Here is a 20,554-nt window from a genome sequence, read left to right as displayed (position 1 = left end):
GATGAGATTGAGTATATCAATTTCCTTCCTAAAATGTGATGTCCAGAACAGATTTCAGTACTGCAAATATGGTCTGACTAAGGCATTCTGGGACTACAGGTTCTTTGCTTCTGGACAATATGGTTTTGCTAATGCAGCTTAATATTCTTAACTCCTGGCAATAGCATCACAGTTCTCCCACTAAATTTGAGGCCACAATCCCTCCCTGGCTGACTCCTCTATAATGTCAGGAAGGTAAACCCCCCGAAACTCACACTGATTTAGGTAAGCCGGGGTGGGGGTGGGGAGGAGGATATTGGGGGGAATGGAGGGGGAAGAGGAGGGCGGAAGAGGAGAGAAGTCTCCTGTTCTATTTCCTATTTTTCCCTTAATCTGTTAGTCCTTCATGCTCTCCTATCCTTGCTGGATTCCTCATAAAACAGAGGAAATAACATGGATTATAAATTTGGAACTCCAATTTCAGCTTTAAAACTTTATACACGGGAGGTGGCTCAGTGGATAAAGAGCCAGACCTGGAGATGGCAAGGCCTGGAGTCAAACATGACTTCAGATATTTCCTAGATGTGTTCCTCTATTGCCTACCCCTTACTGCTCTTCTGCCTTGGAACCCATACTTAGTACAGATTTGTTAACTTGGAAAAAACACAGAACTATTAGTCAGAAAAACCAAGTCTTTAGTCAGGAAAGAGATAATGTTCTAGATTCAGCACCACACAGAATCCTATACTCTGGCACCAGTATCTCTGAGAGGATAAACCAGGCTAAATCATCCTCCAAAGAACAATAGAACTTGGGGAGTTTATGTACCTCTTGGGGAACTGGAGAGGAGAGAATATGATTGATTGGCTTTAGATGGCTACGAGGAAATGAAAAATACAAGACAGGATTATCAAGGAGAGGCTGATGCTTTACAATGGATACAAAAAGGGAAAGGTCCAATCTAGGGCTGGGCTACTTAGGAAAGGATTTAGATACCAGGGGAGAAACTACCAGGTCCAAAGAACACTTAACATCTGATTAGGTGTCTAGCCCCACCTAACTGGGACCATCTAGTACTTCAAAGTCTATTGTTAGTCTGAAACTCTAGAGCCTGAGGTGTCCTCCCCCCACCCACCCACCCCCAGGGGAGGAGAATTCTCTTGAGACAAAAAGGCAAACTAGGGGTTTCTATATTTGAGAAGTTGCTACAAACTTGGGATCTCCAGATTCTAAGACAGAAGTTAAGGGTTAAAAAAAAAAAAGCTTAATAGCTGGGAGGGCTAGGTGCCACAATAGATAGAGTGCCAAGCCTAGAATTGGGAGGTCCTAGGTTCAAATTTGACCTCAGACACTTCTAAACTCCATGACCTTGGGCAAGTCATTTAACCCTGTTTGTCTAGCTCTTGCCTTTCTGTTGTTATTAAAACAGAAAGTGGGGCTTAAAAAAAAAAACCAAACAACTTAATTGCTGTGGTAACAGTAACACCTCCTCCTCATAAATTATGTTAACTTTCTCCTATAAAGTAGCTGAAAACTTCTTCAAAACCTAAAACCTTAAATGTGTGGAATTGAGACTCCAACCATTGACGAAGTATCCCCGGCACCAGAGGCTTAAATAGCTCTGTGCAAGAAACTCCTCGGGCTGGATGCATGACCTCCCAACTCCAAGTGAAAGAATATACCTTCCTGATAAGGCTAATCTCCATATGGGAAGGAGAGGAGCAGCAGCAATTAGCAGAATTAACATTGTGTCTTTGCTGAAATTCTCCCCTTGCTATTTTGTCAAATCAACTTCCTTTAGTGTTTATCTGACCTTGGAGTATCTCCTCACTTCTATCCCTAGCTTGAACCAATCGCTGTCAGGCCTGGCCCAGAGTACTAGCTAGGCAACAATGGCCTTCACTTTATCTTCAGACCTCAGTCTCCTCCTCTGTAAAATGGCGATAAACAAACCTCCCAGGGCTGTGAGAAAGCCCTACTTAAATGCAGATGTTATTATTGTGGTTAACATTTACTGGATGCCCATAATGTGTTAAATGCCCCCTTCTGGATGCCCAGCCCCTCCCAGGGCTCAGGAGTAGTCAGTCCTTCCTCTGAGTCTGGCTAGTTAATAAGCATAATCAACAGCATAAAATAATGATGAGTAAGAATGGAAGTGAGGATAAATGTCTGCAAGAAGCACAGAGCTGTAGACACATTGATGATTTGGGGATGATAAGGAACCAGAAGACAACTCATGCCAACCTGAGGCAGCACAGCTTAATAGTGGGATGTGTGACCCGGACAAATCACTTAATCTCCATTGCCCAGCCCTTACCCATCTTCTGCCTTAGAACCTAGACGTAGCATTGTTTCTAAAATGGAAATTAAAGGTTAAAAACAAGATGAGGACACATTAAACTTGGAGTCAGAGAGAAGTCATGAGAGCAAATCCTGTTTAAGACACTTAAAAAAAATAATTCTTACTTTCTGTCTTAATAACAACTCTTAGACAGGCAAAGAGAGTTAAGTGACTTGCCCAGGGTCACACAGCTTGGAAGTGTCCGAGGCGACATTTGAAACTAGATCTTCCCCACTCCAGAGCGGGCACTCTATCCACCGAGCCATCTAACTGCCTCCTAGGATACTTCATAGCTTCGTGACCCGAGCCAAGTCACTTAAGCGCTCTGTGTCTCAGATTCCCCGTGCGTAACTAAATCGATCATATTCTTGTGTGTTCAAACTAGTTATAGAGCCGTGAGTAAGTTTTTCTTTAATTTCTCTGAATTTCCTCTTCTGTATGGTTACGGGTTTGGACCTGACGATCCAGCTTTAAATCCGGGATCCTGATTCTTCCCAGTTGGGGGCGGGGCGGGCAGCAGTCGGGACCTAGTTTTATTCCTCGTATCCCTTCGTTCACAGGCGCCTCCCTCCTGGAGAGGCGCGGGAGAGCCGAGGGGCGAGGCGGGGCCGGGGGCGCGCGCGGGGGCGGGGGAGAAGGGAAGAATCGCTGCGCCCGCGAGGGATGGTGTTGGGAGCGCGCCCGTGCAGTGGTCTCTGCTGCCGCCACCGCCGCTGCTGCTCCACTGGCCGGCGGGACACTCCGACGGACCAGCGAAGGGGCAGGAGCAATGCCGGCCGCCCGAGTGGACTACATAGCGCCCTGGTGGGCCGTCTGGCTACACAGCTTCCCCCACTTGAACCTGCGCTTGCAACCCGTGGATAGCACCTTCACCCCGCAGGATCCCAGTTACCAGGAGGTCAGTGAGTGCGCCCCGCATCCATGTGTGATCCCTGGCTGTTCCCCTTCAGCCCCATTCTACCGCCAGCCCTCTGCCGCTTTCCTACCTCAGCACCCTTGAGCTCCCTTTCCTGGAAAGCTGCCTCTCTTTCTCTCTCCTAGACTTGCTACCCTTCCTCCCTTCGGTCCCTTCGCCTCTTTCCCTCGGTCTACCTTCTTTGCTCCTCTCCTCTCCTCCCTCCACCTCCTCTCTTCCTAAAGCTCTTCCAGAAGGCGGTGGGGAAACTGGAAATTAACGACTGGCAGGAGGGGGTGAAGGTGTTTTGAGAGAGAACGCATTTTAGAGGCTGAGGTAGCCCCTCTGCCCCAGGGTTTCTTTACAATGAGTTTAGAAGTAGGGAGGCCCCTAGGAGGGTAGAGAATGGGCTGGAAGATTTAGGGGAGCCGGCTACTCCCGTGTAGTTTTAAACAGCTACTCCTAGGTGGGAATTGGTAAGACTGAGAGATCTTTTAGAGTTTGGTTTTCCTGATTTCTGGCCTGCTTTGGTGGGAATAGTTTGGGCTTTAAGAGAAAATTAGAAGTCCCTCTGGGCTACTTATTTTCCTCATGTAGCCCCACCACCCCCTAATCTTTCCCACCTTTTCTCTTGTAGACTCATCACTCACAAATCTTTCTCACCCTCCTTATAATCCTACCACTCCCTAATCTTGTCTTCCTTTTCTCTTGTAGTCCCATCACCCCCTATTCTTTACCACCCTTCTTTTTGTACTCACAACACTCAATTTTTCCTACCCTCCTTGTAGCCCCATCAACCCCTAATCTTTTCTACCTTCTCTCTTCTAGTCCCATCACCTAATCTTTTCCACCTTCCTTGTAATTTGGCTCACCCTTCCCCTTGTAGTCCTACTATTCTCTAACTTTCTTATCCTCTCATAACCACCTTATAGCTCTCTGCCCCTCCCTTTATCTCTCCCACCCTCAGCTTTCAGGATAAGAAACTTGCTGTCCCTGTCCCTGACCCTCTTACCAAATCCCTGTTTGGATTGGTGCTTGTCTATTTGGGGGATACTTAAGTTGAAGACTCCTCTTATGAAAGATATTATATTTCTACATGTCATGTTCTATGCTTGTCCCTGGGAGTGCAAAGACAAATATTGAAAGATATTACAGCACTAAAACTTATCAAAGGATCATTTATTAAGCACCTGTTGTGTGCCATGCTCTGTACTTGGCACAGGGGAGACAAAGACAAAAATGATATGGTCCTTCATTGCTGTTGAAGAACTTCTGTACTACTAGGTTAGTAACAGCTTGGTCAGGGACAATTATATACAGAATAAATACAAAATAAGTACAGTGTCATTTTGAAAGCACTGGCAGCTGGGAGGGTTAGGAAAAGACTTTTTTTCATGAAGAAGATGGAACTTAAACTGAGTCTTGAAGGAAGTAAAAGATTCTAGGAAACAACCATGAGAAAGAGTTCATTCCAAATACTGGGGCCAAACAGTGCAAAAGATGGAAGATGGAGTAGCCTCCTGTGTGAAGACCGGCAAGAAGGCCAATTTGGCTCAAGCATAAAATGTAGGACAGTAAGGAAGCTGGAAAGACAGAGGGGGGCCATGTTGTACAGGGATTTAAAAGCCAGACATACAAATTTACATTTTATCCTAGAATCAGTAGGGAGCCTCTGGAGTTTGTTAAGGAGGGGAGAGGAGTAACATTGTGCTTGAAGGAAAATCACCTTGGCTACTGTGTAAAAGTTGGATTAAAGTGGGAAGGGATTAGAGACAGGGAGACCAATTTGGAGGCTATTGCAATTGTTTGGGTGGGGAAATAGAGGGGAAAATGATACAAAGCTTCTCTGACATTAATGGAGTTTTAGATATGGTACCTATTATAGGAAAGCCACAGGTAATCAATTCCTAAACCTGGCAGTGATCTTTAGTCTTCATAGCTGTCCTACTGTCTGTATGTATCATACTTCCTTATCCTTATGGGAGACAGCAGTGGGTAACAGCTTGGGACAGCTTCCCCTTTCATTAACATAATTAGTCACTTCCTCCTCTTCTCTTCCCCCCTCTTTTATTTCAGGCCTTGGATCAGAAAGCATTAAAATTGTCTGGAGGCTAATGAGACTTAAGATCCTATCCTTAACACCTTTACCCCAGATGACAGCTGTTATTACTCATCCTTTTTTCTACCTGTTTTCTTATTTTCCACTCCACTGGAATCAAATACACCCACCCCTTCCCATCATCAATATCCCTTGTCCTATACTTCCCCACTATCATCAATACCTTTTTCCACCACAAAAGAGAAGCAGGAATTTTAAAGTACTATTCCATAGCCCTCTTTTGTCAGTCTTGTATCTATTCAATCAATGAGCATTTATTAAGTGTTAATGATGTGTAAAGCTCTGAGGATGCTCAGAAAGTCAATAACACAGTCTCTGCTCTCAGAAGCCTCTGTTCTAATGGGAGACGACTGCATGTAAGCTGAGCAGGTATGTCCAGAGTAAATGGAAGGCAATCTTGGAGGGAGAGCACTAGAATTTGGGGAGGGGAATGGAAGAAAAGACCATCTGAAGAAAGTGGAATTGGGCCAGAGAACTGAAAGAAGCCAGGGGTCACACGCAGCTAGGTGTCTCAGAGGATAGACATCCTGATTCAAATCTAACCTTAGACTGTCCCTAGATGTATGACTTCCTGGGGAAATAACTTAACCCTAATTGCCTAGACCTTAACTGCTCTGCTAAGGCAGGGTTCAGAAAATAAAATGTAAAAAAAAATTTTTTTTAAACAATGAATTTAGGGGCAGCTGGGTGGCTCAGTGTATTGAGAGTCAGGCCTAGAGATGGGAGGTCCTAGGTTCAAATCTGGCCTCAGACACCTCCCAGCTGTGTGACCCTGGGCAAGTCACTTGACCCCCATTGCCTAGCCCTTACCACTCTTCTGCCTTGGAGCCAATACACAGTATTGATTCCAAGACAGAAGGTAAGGGTTATTAAAAATAATAATAATAATAATAATAACAATGAATTTCTTATTATTTTGAGTATATCCTCTGTCATTTTCAAGTGGTACAAACATTTAACAAATCTTTCTTCTCTAAGATCACTTTGGTGACTGGTGGAGGATAACCTGGAGTTGAGAGAGACTTGAGGCAGAGACATCAACCAGAAAGCTATTTCATTATTTTGGGTGGAGGTAATAAGGTACTGCACCCAGGAGGTGGTTGTGTAAGTGGAAGGAAAGGATTGTAGAGGAGACATATGGTTCACAATAAGACTTGGCAACTGATTGTCGATGTGGGGGTGACTGCAGATGAGGTACCAAGGGTGATACCAGGGCTATGAGCCTAGAAGGGTGGAGGTTCCCCTAACAGTAATAGGGAAGAGGGAGGGATTGGGACGAAAGATAATGAGTTCTTTGGATGTCCATTACACAATTGGTGATGCAAGTCCCAGGGAGTGTAGTGCTGGACAAATAGCTCCAAGATTCATTTGCATAGAGATAATGTTTGGACCTAAAAGTACTGATGAGATCACCAAGTGAAACAATCTAGAGAAAAGGGCCAAGGGCCACCTTGGGAGACACCCAGTTAGCTAGTGTGACCTGAATGAAGATCTAGGAAAGGAGAATGAGAAGGATTTTTTTACCAGTATTGGTTGACTCAAATAGTATTCCTCCCGGCTTTTGGGACTGGGCTGAATCCGTATTCCCTTATAGCTGGGCCAGTATTACGGGGATGAGAGTGAGGGAGTGAGGAACAGGGGGATGGAGACTTTTGAGTTGGTGTTAGCCCTAATCTGTTTAATCAGTGCTTTTTGAACCCTCTAATGTGTTAAGGACTTTGACCCCAAGAATTGTTTCCTTTCCATGGGAAAGTATGAGCTGCTGGCATTGAGAAAGGACCAAAAAGAGCTTTGGATCTTTCTTTAAAGCCTGAAGCAGAAGTCAGACAACTTGGCTTCCTCCCCTGACCCCCATACAAGACTTTTCCCTTTCTCTTCCATGGTTGCAGGGATTGTGTGCATGTGTTTGTATGCCTGTACACTTGCTTGCTCCATTCCGTCCCCACCCCCTGGCTTGGCTAAGCCCTGTAAGAAGAGAATTTTGGCAACCTCTGGTCTCCTAGGGGCAGGTGGAGACTTGTGCTCCCCTCTTTGAGAGGGAAGAAAATAACCAAGAATCTTTCTGGTGTTGTCTAAGTGAAAAACTGAGACAGGTAGCAGAGGCTAGTTTAGGTCCATCCAACAAGAAACTCAACCTACTATTCCAAGAACCAATTCCCAAAAATGCATCCCCCCCTCTCCTATCTATATTCCTCCACAAGAGTACTAATTTAGTGTCCCATTATGGCACAGAGGTTACCCTGCAGGCTATGCCAACAGAGCATGAGCTCCATCAGGTGTTCATTCCTAAGCTGGAGAGGTTTTGAGCAAAAGCCTAGTGACAGAGCCTGGCTAAGAGAGAACTCATTGCCAAAAAGATTAATTATTCTGTCACAGTTTCATGAAAACTAGTATATGCAAATTGTAGCCCCTTTCTGTCATGGTAGGGATTTCACACTGATGAAATCAGAGATCCTTGAATTATTCGCTGAGGAACCTGCTGTCTGGGGATTGCTCCAGGGAATCCTCTGCTTTCTGTTTATGGATGAAAAAAGGCAGCTCTGGTGATTAAATGTGATTTCCCAGATCAGAAGAGAAACCCTGCCTGGCAGGCTTTTCAGTATATGCCCAAGGGAAAATCCAACAGCTGGACTTGGTCAAATAGCTGTTCCATTCAGGTTTGGGAGAGAGAATGATAGAAGAGGGGCAGCTGGAAATTGAACCATACTTGCCTTCACCCAATTCATTAGCACCAAAAGACCTTTGTCTAGCCTGCCAGCACCTGTTACTGGACTGAACTCACTCCAACCCCCTATGGACAGTTGTCCACCTCTGACTACAGATCCAGGATTGTAATAATTTAGGACTTCCCAAAGTCTCTTGTTTCAATCCCCTTTTCCTTCCCAGTCTTCCCATGTTCTTCCACTGCACCTTTATACTTGGTGATTGGATAATTCATGTTTGTTTTTGTTGTTTGGTCATATCCAACTCTTCATGACCCAATTTTGGGTTTCCTTGGCAAAGAAACTCAAGTAGTTTGCCATTTTCTTCTCCTGCTCATTTTATAGATGAGGAAACTGAGGCAAACCAGGTAAAGTGACTTGCCCAGGACCACATAGCTAGTAAGTGTCTGAGACCAGATTTGAACTCATGAAGATGAGTCTCCCTGATTTGGAGTCCTGTGCTCTCTATCCATTTAGCCACATAGCTGCCCATTCTGGAAGGAATTCACTTTTGGTTCAGTATGTATCCTTCTCCAGCCCTCCCCTCCCCTCTTCCATGCATGGTCTTTCTCCTACCTTTTGAAATACAGAGGTCATAGAAAAAAGTTCTTGACCATAACAGGACTGTCATCTCTGGCCACCAGGGCCAATGTGAAGGTTGGGAAAACCTGTCCTCTCTAGCCCAGCACCTCCTGAGGTGCCATACCAACAAAGTAGCAGAGAAAAGGGTAGTTTTGAAGTATTCGTATATTAGCTTGGTAATGATTGATTATTAGCAAATCCGTGTAATGGTCATTCTGGAATGATTAGGTCCAATATGTCAGGACAGAGAATCATAGCCCTGGAACTGAAGAGACCTCAGAGGTCTTCTAGACCAACTGAAACCCTGGGAGCGTGGATGATTTAACCAAGGTGATACAGGTAATGAATGGCAGGATTTGAACCCGATATTCTCCCTGACTTCTAAGTTAATACTTTTTTCACTGAAGATATCCTGATTTCTTTCTTACTCAGGAGGTCTTTAAGTGGGATATCTAGTAGGTAATGCAGAGGCAGCTAAGTGTCACAAGTCTAGCAATCAAGGAAGGTCTAAGTACAAAATCCTACCTCAGACACTAGCTGTGTGAACCTGGTCAAGTCACTTAAGTTCCCTCATCTGATCGATGGAGATAATAAAAGCCTCTACTTCCCAGGGTTGCTGTAAGGATCAAATGATATAATATTTATTAAGTACCTTGTAAACCTTAAAGCTCTATGTAGGATGTCCTAATGGTCTTGGTGCAGCTTTAAAATGTTAAAATATCAGTGAGGGGAAGGGAAAGGAAGCGATATGGTTAGGCCTGAACTTAGCAGTTATATGAAGTCATTGAATCCTAAAATGTCACCAAGAATTTTGAGATACTTTGTATAATGCTATTATTGTTGTTGTTGTCATTAAACAGCCATTTGAAACTTAGCTTTAAAATTTTTTCCAATTACACAAAAGAATGTTTTTTGCAATTTTTGAGTTCCAAATTCTCTTCTACCTTATTGAGAAAGCAAGCAAATTGCCAAAGGTTATATACATTTGCAGTCATGCAAAACATTTCCATATTACTCACATTATGAAAGAAAACACAGATAACATAAATAAGAAAAATAAAAAAGTGTGCTTCCATCTACATTCAGATTCCCATCAATTCTTTCTCTGAAGGTGGATAACATTTTTCATCATAAGCTCTAAGGAATCAACTTGGATCTGTGTACTGCTGGGAATGGCTCAGTCATTCACCAGTGATCATCAGACCATATTGCTATTACTATGTACAATGCTTTCCTGGTTCTGCTCACTTCTTTTGTTTCAGTAAGTCTTCCCAGGTTTTTCTGAAAGCATCCCTGAGTACCCATTTCTTTTTTTTTTCAAAATGTTAAAATTCTATATGTTTATTTTATCATTTGAATCTTACAATACCTTTGTAAAAGAAGAGGATATAGAATTATCTCCATTTTACAGATGAGATGTCTGAGTCTTAGTGAGGTTAATTGTTTTTAACCAATAATAAGACTTTTAAATGTGATTCAAAACCATCTTCCAAACTTTAAGTATGGGACTCCAACCAATATAATGTACTGCTTCTTTGTCCTTATAGCTGAGTTAAGATTTAAATCCAGGTCTTTTGACACTAAATCTAGTTTGCTTTCCATAACAATCTTTCCTTCTTAGTAATATTATACAAGGAAACTTCTACAGATTAGTAATAACATTGCATAGTTAGCATTTTCCTAAAGCTCCAATATTTATTGATTTTCATGCACTTGTAACAGTCCTTTATCTCAGGTCACATTATATTGACATCTTAATGATGAAAGGTGACAAATTACAAAAATATTTTTATTTGAATCATCCATTACCTATAGTACCCATTTCTTTTAGAGCTCTGTAGAAAAGAAGTTTCAGGGAGCTTTAGAATCTGAGAAGACGGAAAACCCTCGATTTAATCAATGTATATATTTCCTTTGCCTTGGGTGGGATAGTTATCTTGTGAGAGAAAGGGAGTATATTTGTTCTTGTCCACTAGGAGCAGGGGGTGGACATGGTAAAGAGGCAAGTTTCAGCTAGATAGCATAGGAGGTAGTGGGTTTCCCCATCACTGAACATCTTCAGTTCAAGTTACTTGAGCACTTGTTGGGAATGTCCTAGAAGAACATCCTTGCTTAGTTAGGTACAGTTTGGATGAGATAGCCTCTGAGACCCCCTTTTATTTTTTTTAATTAAAAAAATTTATTTTTTAAACCCTTACCTTTTGTCTTACAATCAATATTGTGTATTGATTTCAAGGCAGAAGAGAGATATGGGCTAAGCAATTGGGGTAACGTAATGTGCCCGGGATCAGATAGCTACTAGGAAGTGTTTAGATTTGAATCCAGAACCTCCCATCTCCAGGCTTGGCTCTCAGTCCACTGAGCCATATCTAGCTGCCCCCCTGAGACCCCTTTTAATTCTGAAATTCTTGGATTTTGGTTTCCTTCACCCACACAGATCTGATATTCCTCCTTGTTTTAGTTGTTTAGACTCTTCATGACCCCATTTTGAGTTTTCTTAGCAAAGGTACTGGTGGTTTGCCATTTCCTTCTCCAGCTCATTTTACAGATGAGAAAACTGAGGCCAACAGTATTAAGTGACTTGCCCAGGAGTCACACAGGAAGTATCTGTGGCCACATTTGAACTCAGGTCTTACTGACTATAGGCCCTGATCACTATCTTCTGTACCACTTACTGAGGAAACTGAGACACAGAGAAATTAAGTGACTTCTCCAGCATCATTTGATTAATGTCTAAGGTAGGATTTGAACTCGGGTATTCCTGATTCCAAGAAATTTCAAGAAATGCCAGTGCCCTATCTACTTTTCATTTATTGAGAAATCCTACCATATTTGAGTCTTAACTGTACCCCCAACACACACCCTTACTCAGAGGGCCTGCTATGTTCAGTACAAACACAAAAATCTCTATACAAAGAAATTTGACCTTTCTTCAGATTGAAAAGATCTGTATCAATTCACATTATATAGCATCTTAAGGTTTGCAAAGCTCTTTGGCTTATAACTGCCTTGTGAGATAGTAGATTAGCTATTATCATACACAATTTATAAATGAGGAAACTGAAGCCTAGACAGAACATAATTTAAAAGTGGTCACAAAGAGAGGAAGAGTCAAAGCCTTGATTGGAGTTCAGATCTTCTGAATTCAAGTTTAACAATAAAAAAAAATACAGATACTATATTGCCTACACTTTAATATAATACAAAGTAGAGTATGGATGTATGTAAGAGGAATAGTGGTGAAAACTATAGAAACAAAGCCTCCTCCTTCAGAATCCCAAGGCTAGCTTCCTAACTTACTCATATTTTACAGGCCAGCTATTTCTTTAAGACAGGGCAGAGAAAGTTTTATCTCTTATCTTTACTGGTTGACATTGCAATTCAGAGGCAGAAGCAATCCCTGCTCCTATCCCAAGAACCAAGAGGGGGTGAGAGGGAACCAAAAATGAGACCCACTTGCTGATAGGCTATAGGAGATTGGATCCTCAGTTTAGACCTAAAAGGATCACCTAAATCCACCCTCTTATTTTACATTTATTAAATGAGTAAGCAGAGACCCAGAAAAGTTAAGTGACCTGGATTTGAAGCTAGGGTCTCTGACTCCAGATCCCAAACTTTATATTCTACTATGCTGCCCAGTTACCTAAAAAGACAAGACTTTTCTTGGGCCCCATTTGAAAACTGAGATCAGAAAGGACCCAAAGTCATGATGAGGAGATGGCATTCATCCCCAGCATGAAGTCAGTCACTGGACTGTCACACCAAGCTCTTTCTGGACCAAGGAGAGCAAGTCAACCTTCCTGGAGCCAAAGGCCAGGGACAGCTCCTTTCCCCTGAATGGATCCCAGCCCTTCTGATAGTCCCATCTCTGCCCAATGCCATTAATGTATTTATAATGTAAATTAACACGTAACTTTTCACACTTTGAATAAGGATCAAATTTCTTTATTTTTGTATTTTTGTGTTTGTAATGAATATAACATCTATGTTGGGATGGGTATGTGGGTATGATCTCAAATGTGATAGGCCACCTTAATAAATGAAAAGTAGATAAGGCATTGGAATTTCTTGGAAATCCTTAGAATCAGGAATATCTGAGTTCAAATTCTGCCTTAGACACTTAAAATATGACCCTGGACAAGCCGATTAAATTATCTGTGCCTCAGTTTCCTCAGCTGTAAAATTGGGGAGGAGGTCAATTTGGAAACTCAAGGTTTCTTCTTCTGAAATCTGTGATCTTAAAAAGTGAGACAATGGTATAGTGGATAGAGAAATACTGGTTAGTGGGGGTCTCAAAGAGTTCCCTCCCTCAGCCTCCAGGCTAGGCTCCCAGAGGCAGGACCAATCCTGGGATGTCCTAGTACAGGTTATCATGTTCCTTGTGAAGAAGAGGAGCAGCCATCTTGATCTGCTATCAAAGTGGTGCCTTAGTCATCTGATGTGTAAGGGTTATTTTAGGGTTGTGACAATCTAAATTAATTTGGTCACCAGGGAATATCCCAAATAAAATACCCAAGTCAGTTTGGAAATTTTATGGTGGTTTAATTAATATAGAGGGAAAGAATTAAGGAGAAGAGAGAGGGAAAGGGTATGGGATTTTTCCCTCCTGGCCTGTGCCATGGGGGGAGTTCAAAGACCTCCACCACAAGGTCTTTTCAGAAGATTAGAGGCTTTCCTAAGGGGATAGTGTTTGGAAGGTAAAGGGGAAAAGAATCAGCCTAAGTCCAAGAGAGCTCAGTGAAGATGCCTCACCTGAACTAGGCTACTAAGCTTCTCCCAGTATTGTATCAAGGAAACTCACTGCCAAACCTGGACAATAGCTGCCTCCATGCCAAGATGCCAAGATGCTCAGCACACTGCTGCCAGAGCCACCTCTCCGAGAAAAAAAGAGGCTGAGAGAGGAAGTGATGCGAAATACACAGACTATTTTAATATCACTTTCCTGCATCTCACATGTACCAATGGTAGCTTAAGCTTGACTTAGGAGAACCCAAGGGTCTGTCAGTTGTTTTTGATTTGTCATTTTCTAGCACATGTCTATCATAGGCCATCCTTCTCAATACTTAATCCTTAAGTAGGGGTATAGACATTCCTATTTTGTTAGACTAAGCAGGGTGGAGTAAATCTAAAGTTCACAGATGCTTAGCTGCTCTCAAATACCTCATTGGAGGGAAATGTTTCCAAATGTGGTTTTCTTTGTTAAAAAATGAAAAACTAAAAACAAACCAAAAACTTCCTAAAATTGGTGAATAAGGAACTAAGGACGTATTTGTAGAGGTATTGATTTTAGGAATTTGACATGAGGGATTGGATATATGTTTGAAAGTAATGTGATACAATGTGGATAGAGTACTAAATTTAGAACTAAGACAATACAGTAGGGTCCCCTTATCTACAATTTCATTTTTTGTGGGTTTCAGTTATCTGTCCTTCACCCAAAGACCTAGAGGTCTGTCTGCTAATCATCTCCACTCTGCCTGCAGCAGCTATCTGCCCCATTACTGCCATCTCTTCTGCTTCTACTTTCACTTTTTTAAAGGTTTTGTTTTTAAGGGGTTTCAAAAGTGGGAGGCCACAAAACACTAAGCTGAGGGGCAGAAGTAGGGAGAGACCACATATATGTAGGAGTCAGCAGGTGTTTGCTTATATCCATGGTCGCAGCCATCTGCAGTAGGTTTTAGAGCATATCTCTCGTGGATACAAGGTCCTACTGTAGTTGATAGAGTGGATAGAATGCTGGACTTGGAGCCAGGAAGATCAGAGTTCAAATCCTGCCACAGATACTAGCTAGGTGACCTTCAGAAAGTCACTTTAGCTCTCACCCTCAGTTTCCTCATCTGCAAAATGGGGTTAATAATAATAGCATCTACTTCCCAGGGTTGTCATGAGAATCAAGTGAGATAAAATACACAAAGTATTTTGCAAATTTCAAAGAGCAGTCAGTACAAATACTGGTTATTATTAGTGAGGGTCCATGAGAGGATATCAATACTACAGAGCTGTGGTTTGGGATGGGCATATTATAGCAGAAAAGATAGGAAGCCTTATAGGTGCATGATGCTCAGGGAATTGAAAGACTTGGATTCTTAACCCATCACTTCCCTTTACTTAATAACTAGTTGTGTGACCTTGAGCAAGTACTTTTATGTCTTTGAATGTCAAGTTTTTTTTCATCAATAAAATGAGTGGACTAGTGGGTCTAACAATTTTTTTTAAACCTCTTACTTTTCTGTCTTAGTAACAACTCTAAGGCACAAGGACAAGCATGGGCTAGGCAACAGGATTAAGTGACTTGCCTAGGGTCACACAGCTGGAAAGTATCTGAGGTCACATTTGAACCCAAGTCCTCCTGATTCTAGACCTGATTTCACAATCCATTGTGCTACCTACCTGCTCCTGTAAGCTACCATTGAATGGCGTTGTGATCCCCTGCCTCTCTAGGACAAAAGCAGTAAGTCATTCTATCTGGACAGCTATAGGGGAGATGGTTAAGTTGTTTCTTAGCTATCTACCAGCCAGAATGTAGCAGAAGAAGAATAGAGCTCCTAGCTTCCACTTAAAGAGTGTGTGATGGCCCTTCTGTACCCCTCAAAATATACACACATATTCGCACCCATATAAACACCCATTCTCTGACGTACACAGACACACACAAACACCCATATCTACTCTGAGGATCTGCTATGTTAATTATAAAGACAAAAATAAATGACTTTCTGACAGACATAGACACTTTATAGGGAGCTTTGAGGACATGGTTTCTCAAGTTCAATGTTCATTTCCCAGCCAGAGTCATCCCCTCCCATGCCAGTTCCTCTCCCCTTCCCACACTGCTACACATTCTCAAGGGGAAAGATTTTGAGATGAAAAAACCCTATCAAAGAACTTCAGAGTGTGTGGATTGCATTTTCAGGAATCTCTGTAGCTGGCTTCTCTGCTAGACTGACAGATATGGGAGTGTGTGATATTAATGTATCCCATAGACTGTTTGCATTAGAGGAACACTATTGTATCGAAACAGACCTAGAATCCCTACCATCTCCATAAAATACAATTCAGTCTTCTGCCTCCCTAAAAGAAGAGGACTATTTGTCTTCTCAGTGCTGAGGTGTCAGATTCATTTTACCACCTTTTTAAGAGTCCTTTTTCTTCCTCTATCCATCCCTGTTGGTTCTTTTGATGGCTCTAGAAGTTTCATGTTTTCCCAGAGACCAGTGTTCCCAGCCCATCCTTACGTCCATCATTTCCTCCAACTGGAACTCCAAGATGAACTATCCCATTTATGTACTAAAGGGATTGTCTAAGATTCTAGAGCCCTGGAAATAGATTCATCTGGAGTGGGCTCTCTCTCTGGGAAGAGTTGGGAGAGAGGAGCAGAAGAGCCCTGACTCCATTACAAAGGGGGTCTCCAAAGGGAAGATATTTGTGCTTCTTGCTGGAGGGTCTTTGCCTCAAAGTAGGGAAGCTCAGTAGCATAGATTCAGAAGAGTCACATCATATTAACTGGGTTCCAGAGAGAGATGGAACGTTGCATTTGAAGAGAGGATTTGACTTTTTTTTCCCCTTCTCTGAAGCCATTTGCTGGGGTTGAACGTGGAACATGGCCAGTTGTTCTCTCTCATGTCTGACCTCAAGCCAAGAGAGATCTGCTGATAGACAGTTATGGCTCTGACAGGCCATCTGACTGTTCCCCATGCCTGGAATGCTCTGCCATCACAGCTTCTGCTCTTAGCTTCCTTCAAGACAAAGCTGAAATCCCTCCTTCTATAGGAGGCCTTTCCTAGTCTCCCTGGCTACTAATGTCCTGTCTGCCCCTTACAGATTCCTTCCAACTATGAGAGACAAAAGACATATAGATGTATAAAAAGCTGTATTTTACACGCACCTAATCATTTACATGTTGTCTTTCTCCATCAGAATTTGTCTTTCCTGAGGATGGGGACCATGTTTTTTTGTCTCTTTTTAAAATTTTATTTTCCCCAATTACATTTAAAAACAAATTTTAACATGCATTTACAAATTTTTTATTTAAAAATTTTTCATTTGAAGACATTTTCCCATTCAACATGTAATAATTTTCAATTTTCCAAAATTATAACATCCAAACCATCTCCTTCCTTCCCTCCCCACCCACCACCCCCATCCCCATTGTCCTCACTCAGAGATTATAAGCAATTTGATCTGGTTAGCATTAATTTTTTTAATCTTTGAGTTCCAAATTCTCTCCTTCCTTCCCTCCCTCCCACATTTCCTACCTGAGACAGCATTTGATGTAGATTATACGTGTTTTTGCCTTTCTGTGGGTCCCTAGTACATAGCATTTATTTCATTTATTTAAGGTTCTGGAAAATTTTAATTTAGAATATTTTTCCATGGTTACAAGATTCATGTTCTTTCTCCCCCAATTCCCTTCCTGTAAGCGACTTGCAATTCTTCATGTGTCCTTGATCAAGACCTATTTCCATATTATCGATAATTGCACCAGGGCGATCCTTTAGAGTCTATGTCCCCAATCATATCCCCTTTGACCCATGTGATCAAGCAATTGTTTTTCTTCTGGGTTTCTACTTCCACTGAATGTGGATAGTGTCCTTTCTCATAAATCCCTCAGAATTGTCCTGGGTCATTGCATTGCTGCTAATAGAGAAGTCCATTACGTTCGATTATACCACAGTGTATCAGTCTCTGTGTATAATGTTTTCCTGGTTCTGCTCCTTTCACTCTGCATCACTTCCTGTAGTTGTTCCAGTCCCCATGGAATTCCTCCACTTTATTATTCCTTTGAGCACAATAGTATTCCATCACCAACAGATACCACAATTTGTTCAGCCATTCTTCAATTGAAGGGCATCCCCTCATTTTCCAATTTTTTGCCACCACGAAGAGTGCAGCTATGAATATTCTTATACAGGTCTTTTTTCTTATTATCTCTTTGGGGTACAAACCCAGCAGTGCTATGGCTGGATCAAAGGGCAGATGGTCTTTTAGCACCCTTTGGACATAATTCCAAATTGGCACATAGCATTTAATCAAATGTTTGTTGACTTACCACCTCTAAGACCTAGAACTCATCACTGGAAGTTTAGTTGTATGTACTGGTCTCATTACACCTATACATTGAAAATGGCATCAGGGATGTGAGTCTTCTGAATATGACTCTCCTCCTTCAATTCCTAATTTTCTACTTAGGGGAATATAATATCCATGTTGCAGATGGGGTTGTAATGATTATCTTGGGGATGGTGTTTGTTAGTCTAGAGGAGGCTACTATTTGTGAGCAGGTGAGGTGATGAAAGGTAGAAGTCTAGCTGGAGTGACTCCTGTGACACTCTTCCTGGGCTGTGATACAAAGCTTGTAACTCAGGAATATGTGGTTCCCCTGTGGCAAGTAGGTGATGGGGAGTTGAAGGGAAGTCTCCCCTATCTGTTGATGGAAGTGGTACCCCCAAAATCCCATGCACCAACTGGTCACAAAGACAAGCCTCCCCCCTAGTCCGCTAACCTAGCCAAGGAGGGGTCCTGACCAGCACTAGTGATGGCTGATCAGTACCTGATCAGAGAGTAGCTCCTTCAAAGGTCCTTTGAATAATTCCTCCTTGCTATCTGACTGCATTTGAATAATTTGATACTGGATATTAGGAAAGTGGGGAGTTGGTTTGTGGGTATCAGGGTCCCTCTTTTTCCAAGTCCCATGAGGTCCTTTGTTCTGTCAGCTTCAGAGCAAGAACAGAATTTCTCACCTTCCCCAATTATTCTAAACTAAATTAAATACTAAAAAGGGTCAAGGAAAGAGTAGAGCAAATGCAATTGGCTGAAGAGGGTCTAGCTCTCTGGCCAAGAATCTGAGGCCCTCACAGGTCCAAAGAGACCTGAAACTCTTGGTAGATGTTATCAGAGGTACTAGGATGTAGAAACTCTCTTCTAGAGGCTTTTGACAAATCTCTAGCAAGGAAAGGTGCTTCTTCCCACCTTGAGATCCAAGCTCAAAAAGCCCAGAGTTCCTCTCAGAGCTCTCCCAGGTCCGTTCTCTCCCATGATCCTCTGCTACCAACGGTCTTTGCCCATCAATCATCTCTTCTTCCAATGTTCCATTCTTATCTTTGCATAGTGCTCTTACAATTACAAGGTTCTACCTCCTCTATATACCAGTCACATATAACTTTTGTTTCCTGGACACTTTTGAATGGCAGCTCAACCTCCTCTCCCCAGCACCATTTCCCCATTCTTTCTGATCCTTTCCCTGTTTATCTAGCACTTTTTCTCCAAGAAACCCCCAAAAGATATCTCAGTCTTCTCTTTCATCCTAAAAGTGGTCCCTGTACTACCTACCCCTTAGCTAGGTCAGGGTATTGTCCTCTAGCCAGAGTATTGCCCAAAAGTTACAACCTCTGACCTGGGAAAGTGGGGGCAAGATAATCTAGAAGCTGGTTTTTTAATTTTTGTGTGTGTCATAAACAATCTTTGGCCAACTGGGAAAGGCTGTGGGCTTCAGGATAGTGGTTTTTACTGTAATTGAAAGAAATACATTTCATTAAGGTTGGTGAAAATGATGTAATTTTTTTTTCTTTATCCAAGTTCATGGAACCCAGCTTTAGAAGAAAGGATAAGGGGTAGAGAGATTCCAGTGGTCCCTTTGTTATTGAGAATAACGTGTTGGACAGAAAGAGGAATTTTTTTTAACATTATTTTATTTGGTCATTTCCAAACATTCATTGGAGACAAAGATCATTTTCTTTTTCTCCCTCCTCCCCACCTCTCTCATAGCCAACACACAATTCCACTGGGTATCGCATTTGTTCTTTATTTGAACCCATTTCCATGTTGTGGGTATTTGCACTAGAGTGTTCATTTTAGAAAGAGGAATTTCTAATGGGATGCTTCTGACATTTTGAGCTTTTCAGAGAAGTCATCATTTAGAGTAGAGAGATGCTAGTTGATATTTGTTATTTGTATGTTAGTGGGGGTTTTTTCTTTCCCTTTTTGTATATAAGAATCTTTTTTTTTTTTCATTTTTCTGTCACGTAAAGCATGCTTCCATATTGGTCATTGTAAGAACAAACTCATAAAAAACCCAAAATAAAACCATAGACTGATATGAAAGATGACTCCAACAGTTCTTTCTCTGGAGGTGGATGGCATTCCCTGTCATGTGTCTTTCAAGATTGTCCCAGATCATTGCCTTGCTGAGAGTAACCAGTGGGATTATTCCATAAATATGTCCCTCCTTGTTCCCCTATTAAACTGGAAGGTCACCGAAAATAGTCCTTTTTATCTTTTCTCCCAACAATGCCCAGTAATAGTATATACCCATAAAATGTAGTATAGGAGGAAGCTAGGGCACTCAGTGGATTCTCAGACTTAAAGATGGGAGATTGTAGGTTCAAATTTGGCCTCAGACACTTCCTAGCTGTGTGACCCTGGGCAAGTCACTTAATCCCTATTGCCTACCCCTTACCACTTCTGCCTTGGAACCAATGCACTGTATTGATTTTAAGACAGAAGGTAAGAGTTTAGAAAAAGAAATGTAATATTAGCTTACTTAGTGGCATCTACTCCATCTTTCTCCCTGTCTTCTACAGTCTTTCCTGAATCTGTACTAGTTCAGGCCACAGAATGAAAGACTGTAGTTGTTGTTGGGCCAAGGAGTGTTAAGTGGGCATATGGTAAGCTCCTGCATCAAAGTGGCCAATTGGAGAGTAGCACAATGCGGTTGGCAGGTACTAAAGCCTAACGCCAGATGGTATCCATCTGGTAGTGTTAAGAGATTGAAGATGGCTGGGGGAAGTAGTAAGGAAAATGATTTATTCAGAGGTCCTCATCATATTAATACCTCAGAATATTTGAATCTTGAGCAGAACCAGAGGAAGTGACTTGTTGCTCAGGTATATGAGTGTTAAAATAGTTGAGGTTGTAAACTGTAGTGATTAAAAATAGTA

The 20,554-nt window shown here is 42.0% G+C and overlaps 1 protein-coding gene across 1 annotated transcript in view; it reads left to right on the top strand.

The window, feature by feature from the left end:
• Positions 1–2,802: 2,802 nt before the first annotated feature.
• TTYH2 (tweety family member 2) overlaps positions 2,803–20,554 on the top strand; it is a 95,380-nt gene continuing 77,628 nt past the window's right edge. Inside the window, exon 1 of the mRNA XM_001378295.4 lies at positions 2,803–3,218. Coding sequence (XP_001378332.2) covers positions 3,090–3,218 — 129 coding nt within the window. The 5' untranslated portion in view covers positions 2,803–3,089. The remainder of the gene's footprint in view (positions 3,219–20,554) is intronic.

This window comes from Monodelphis domestica, chromosome 2, assembly GCF_027887165.1.
Source record: "Monodelphis domestica isolate mMonDom1 chromosome 2, mMonDom1.pri, whole genome shotgun sequence".
Classification (NCBI taxonomy): Eukaryota; Metazoa; Chordata; class Mammalia; order Didelphimorphia; family Didelphidae; genus Monodelphis; species Monodelphis domestica.
This window is presented reverse-complemented; position numbering and strand designations above follow the sequence as displayed.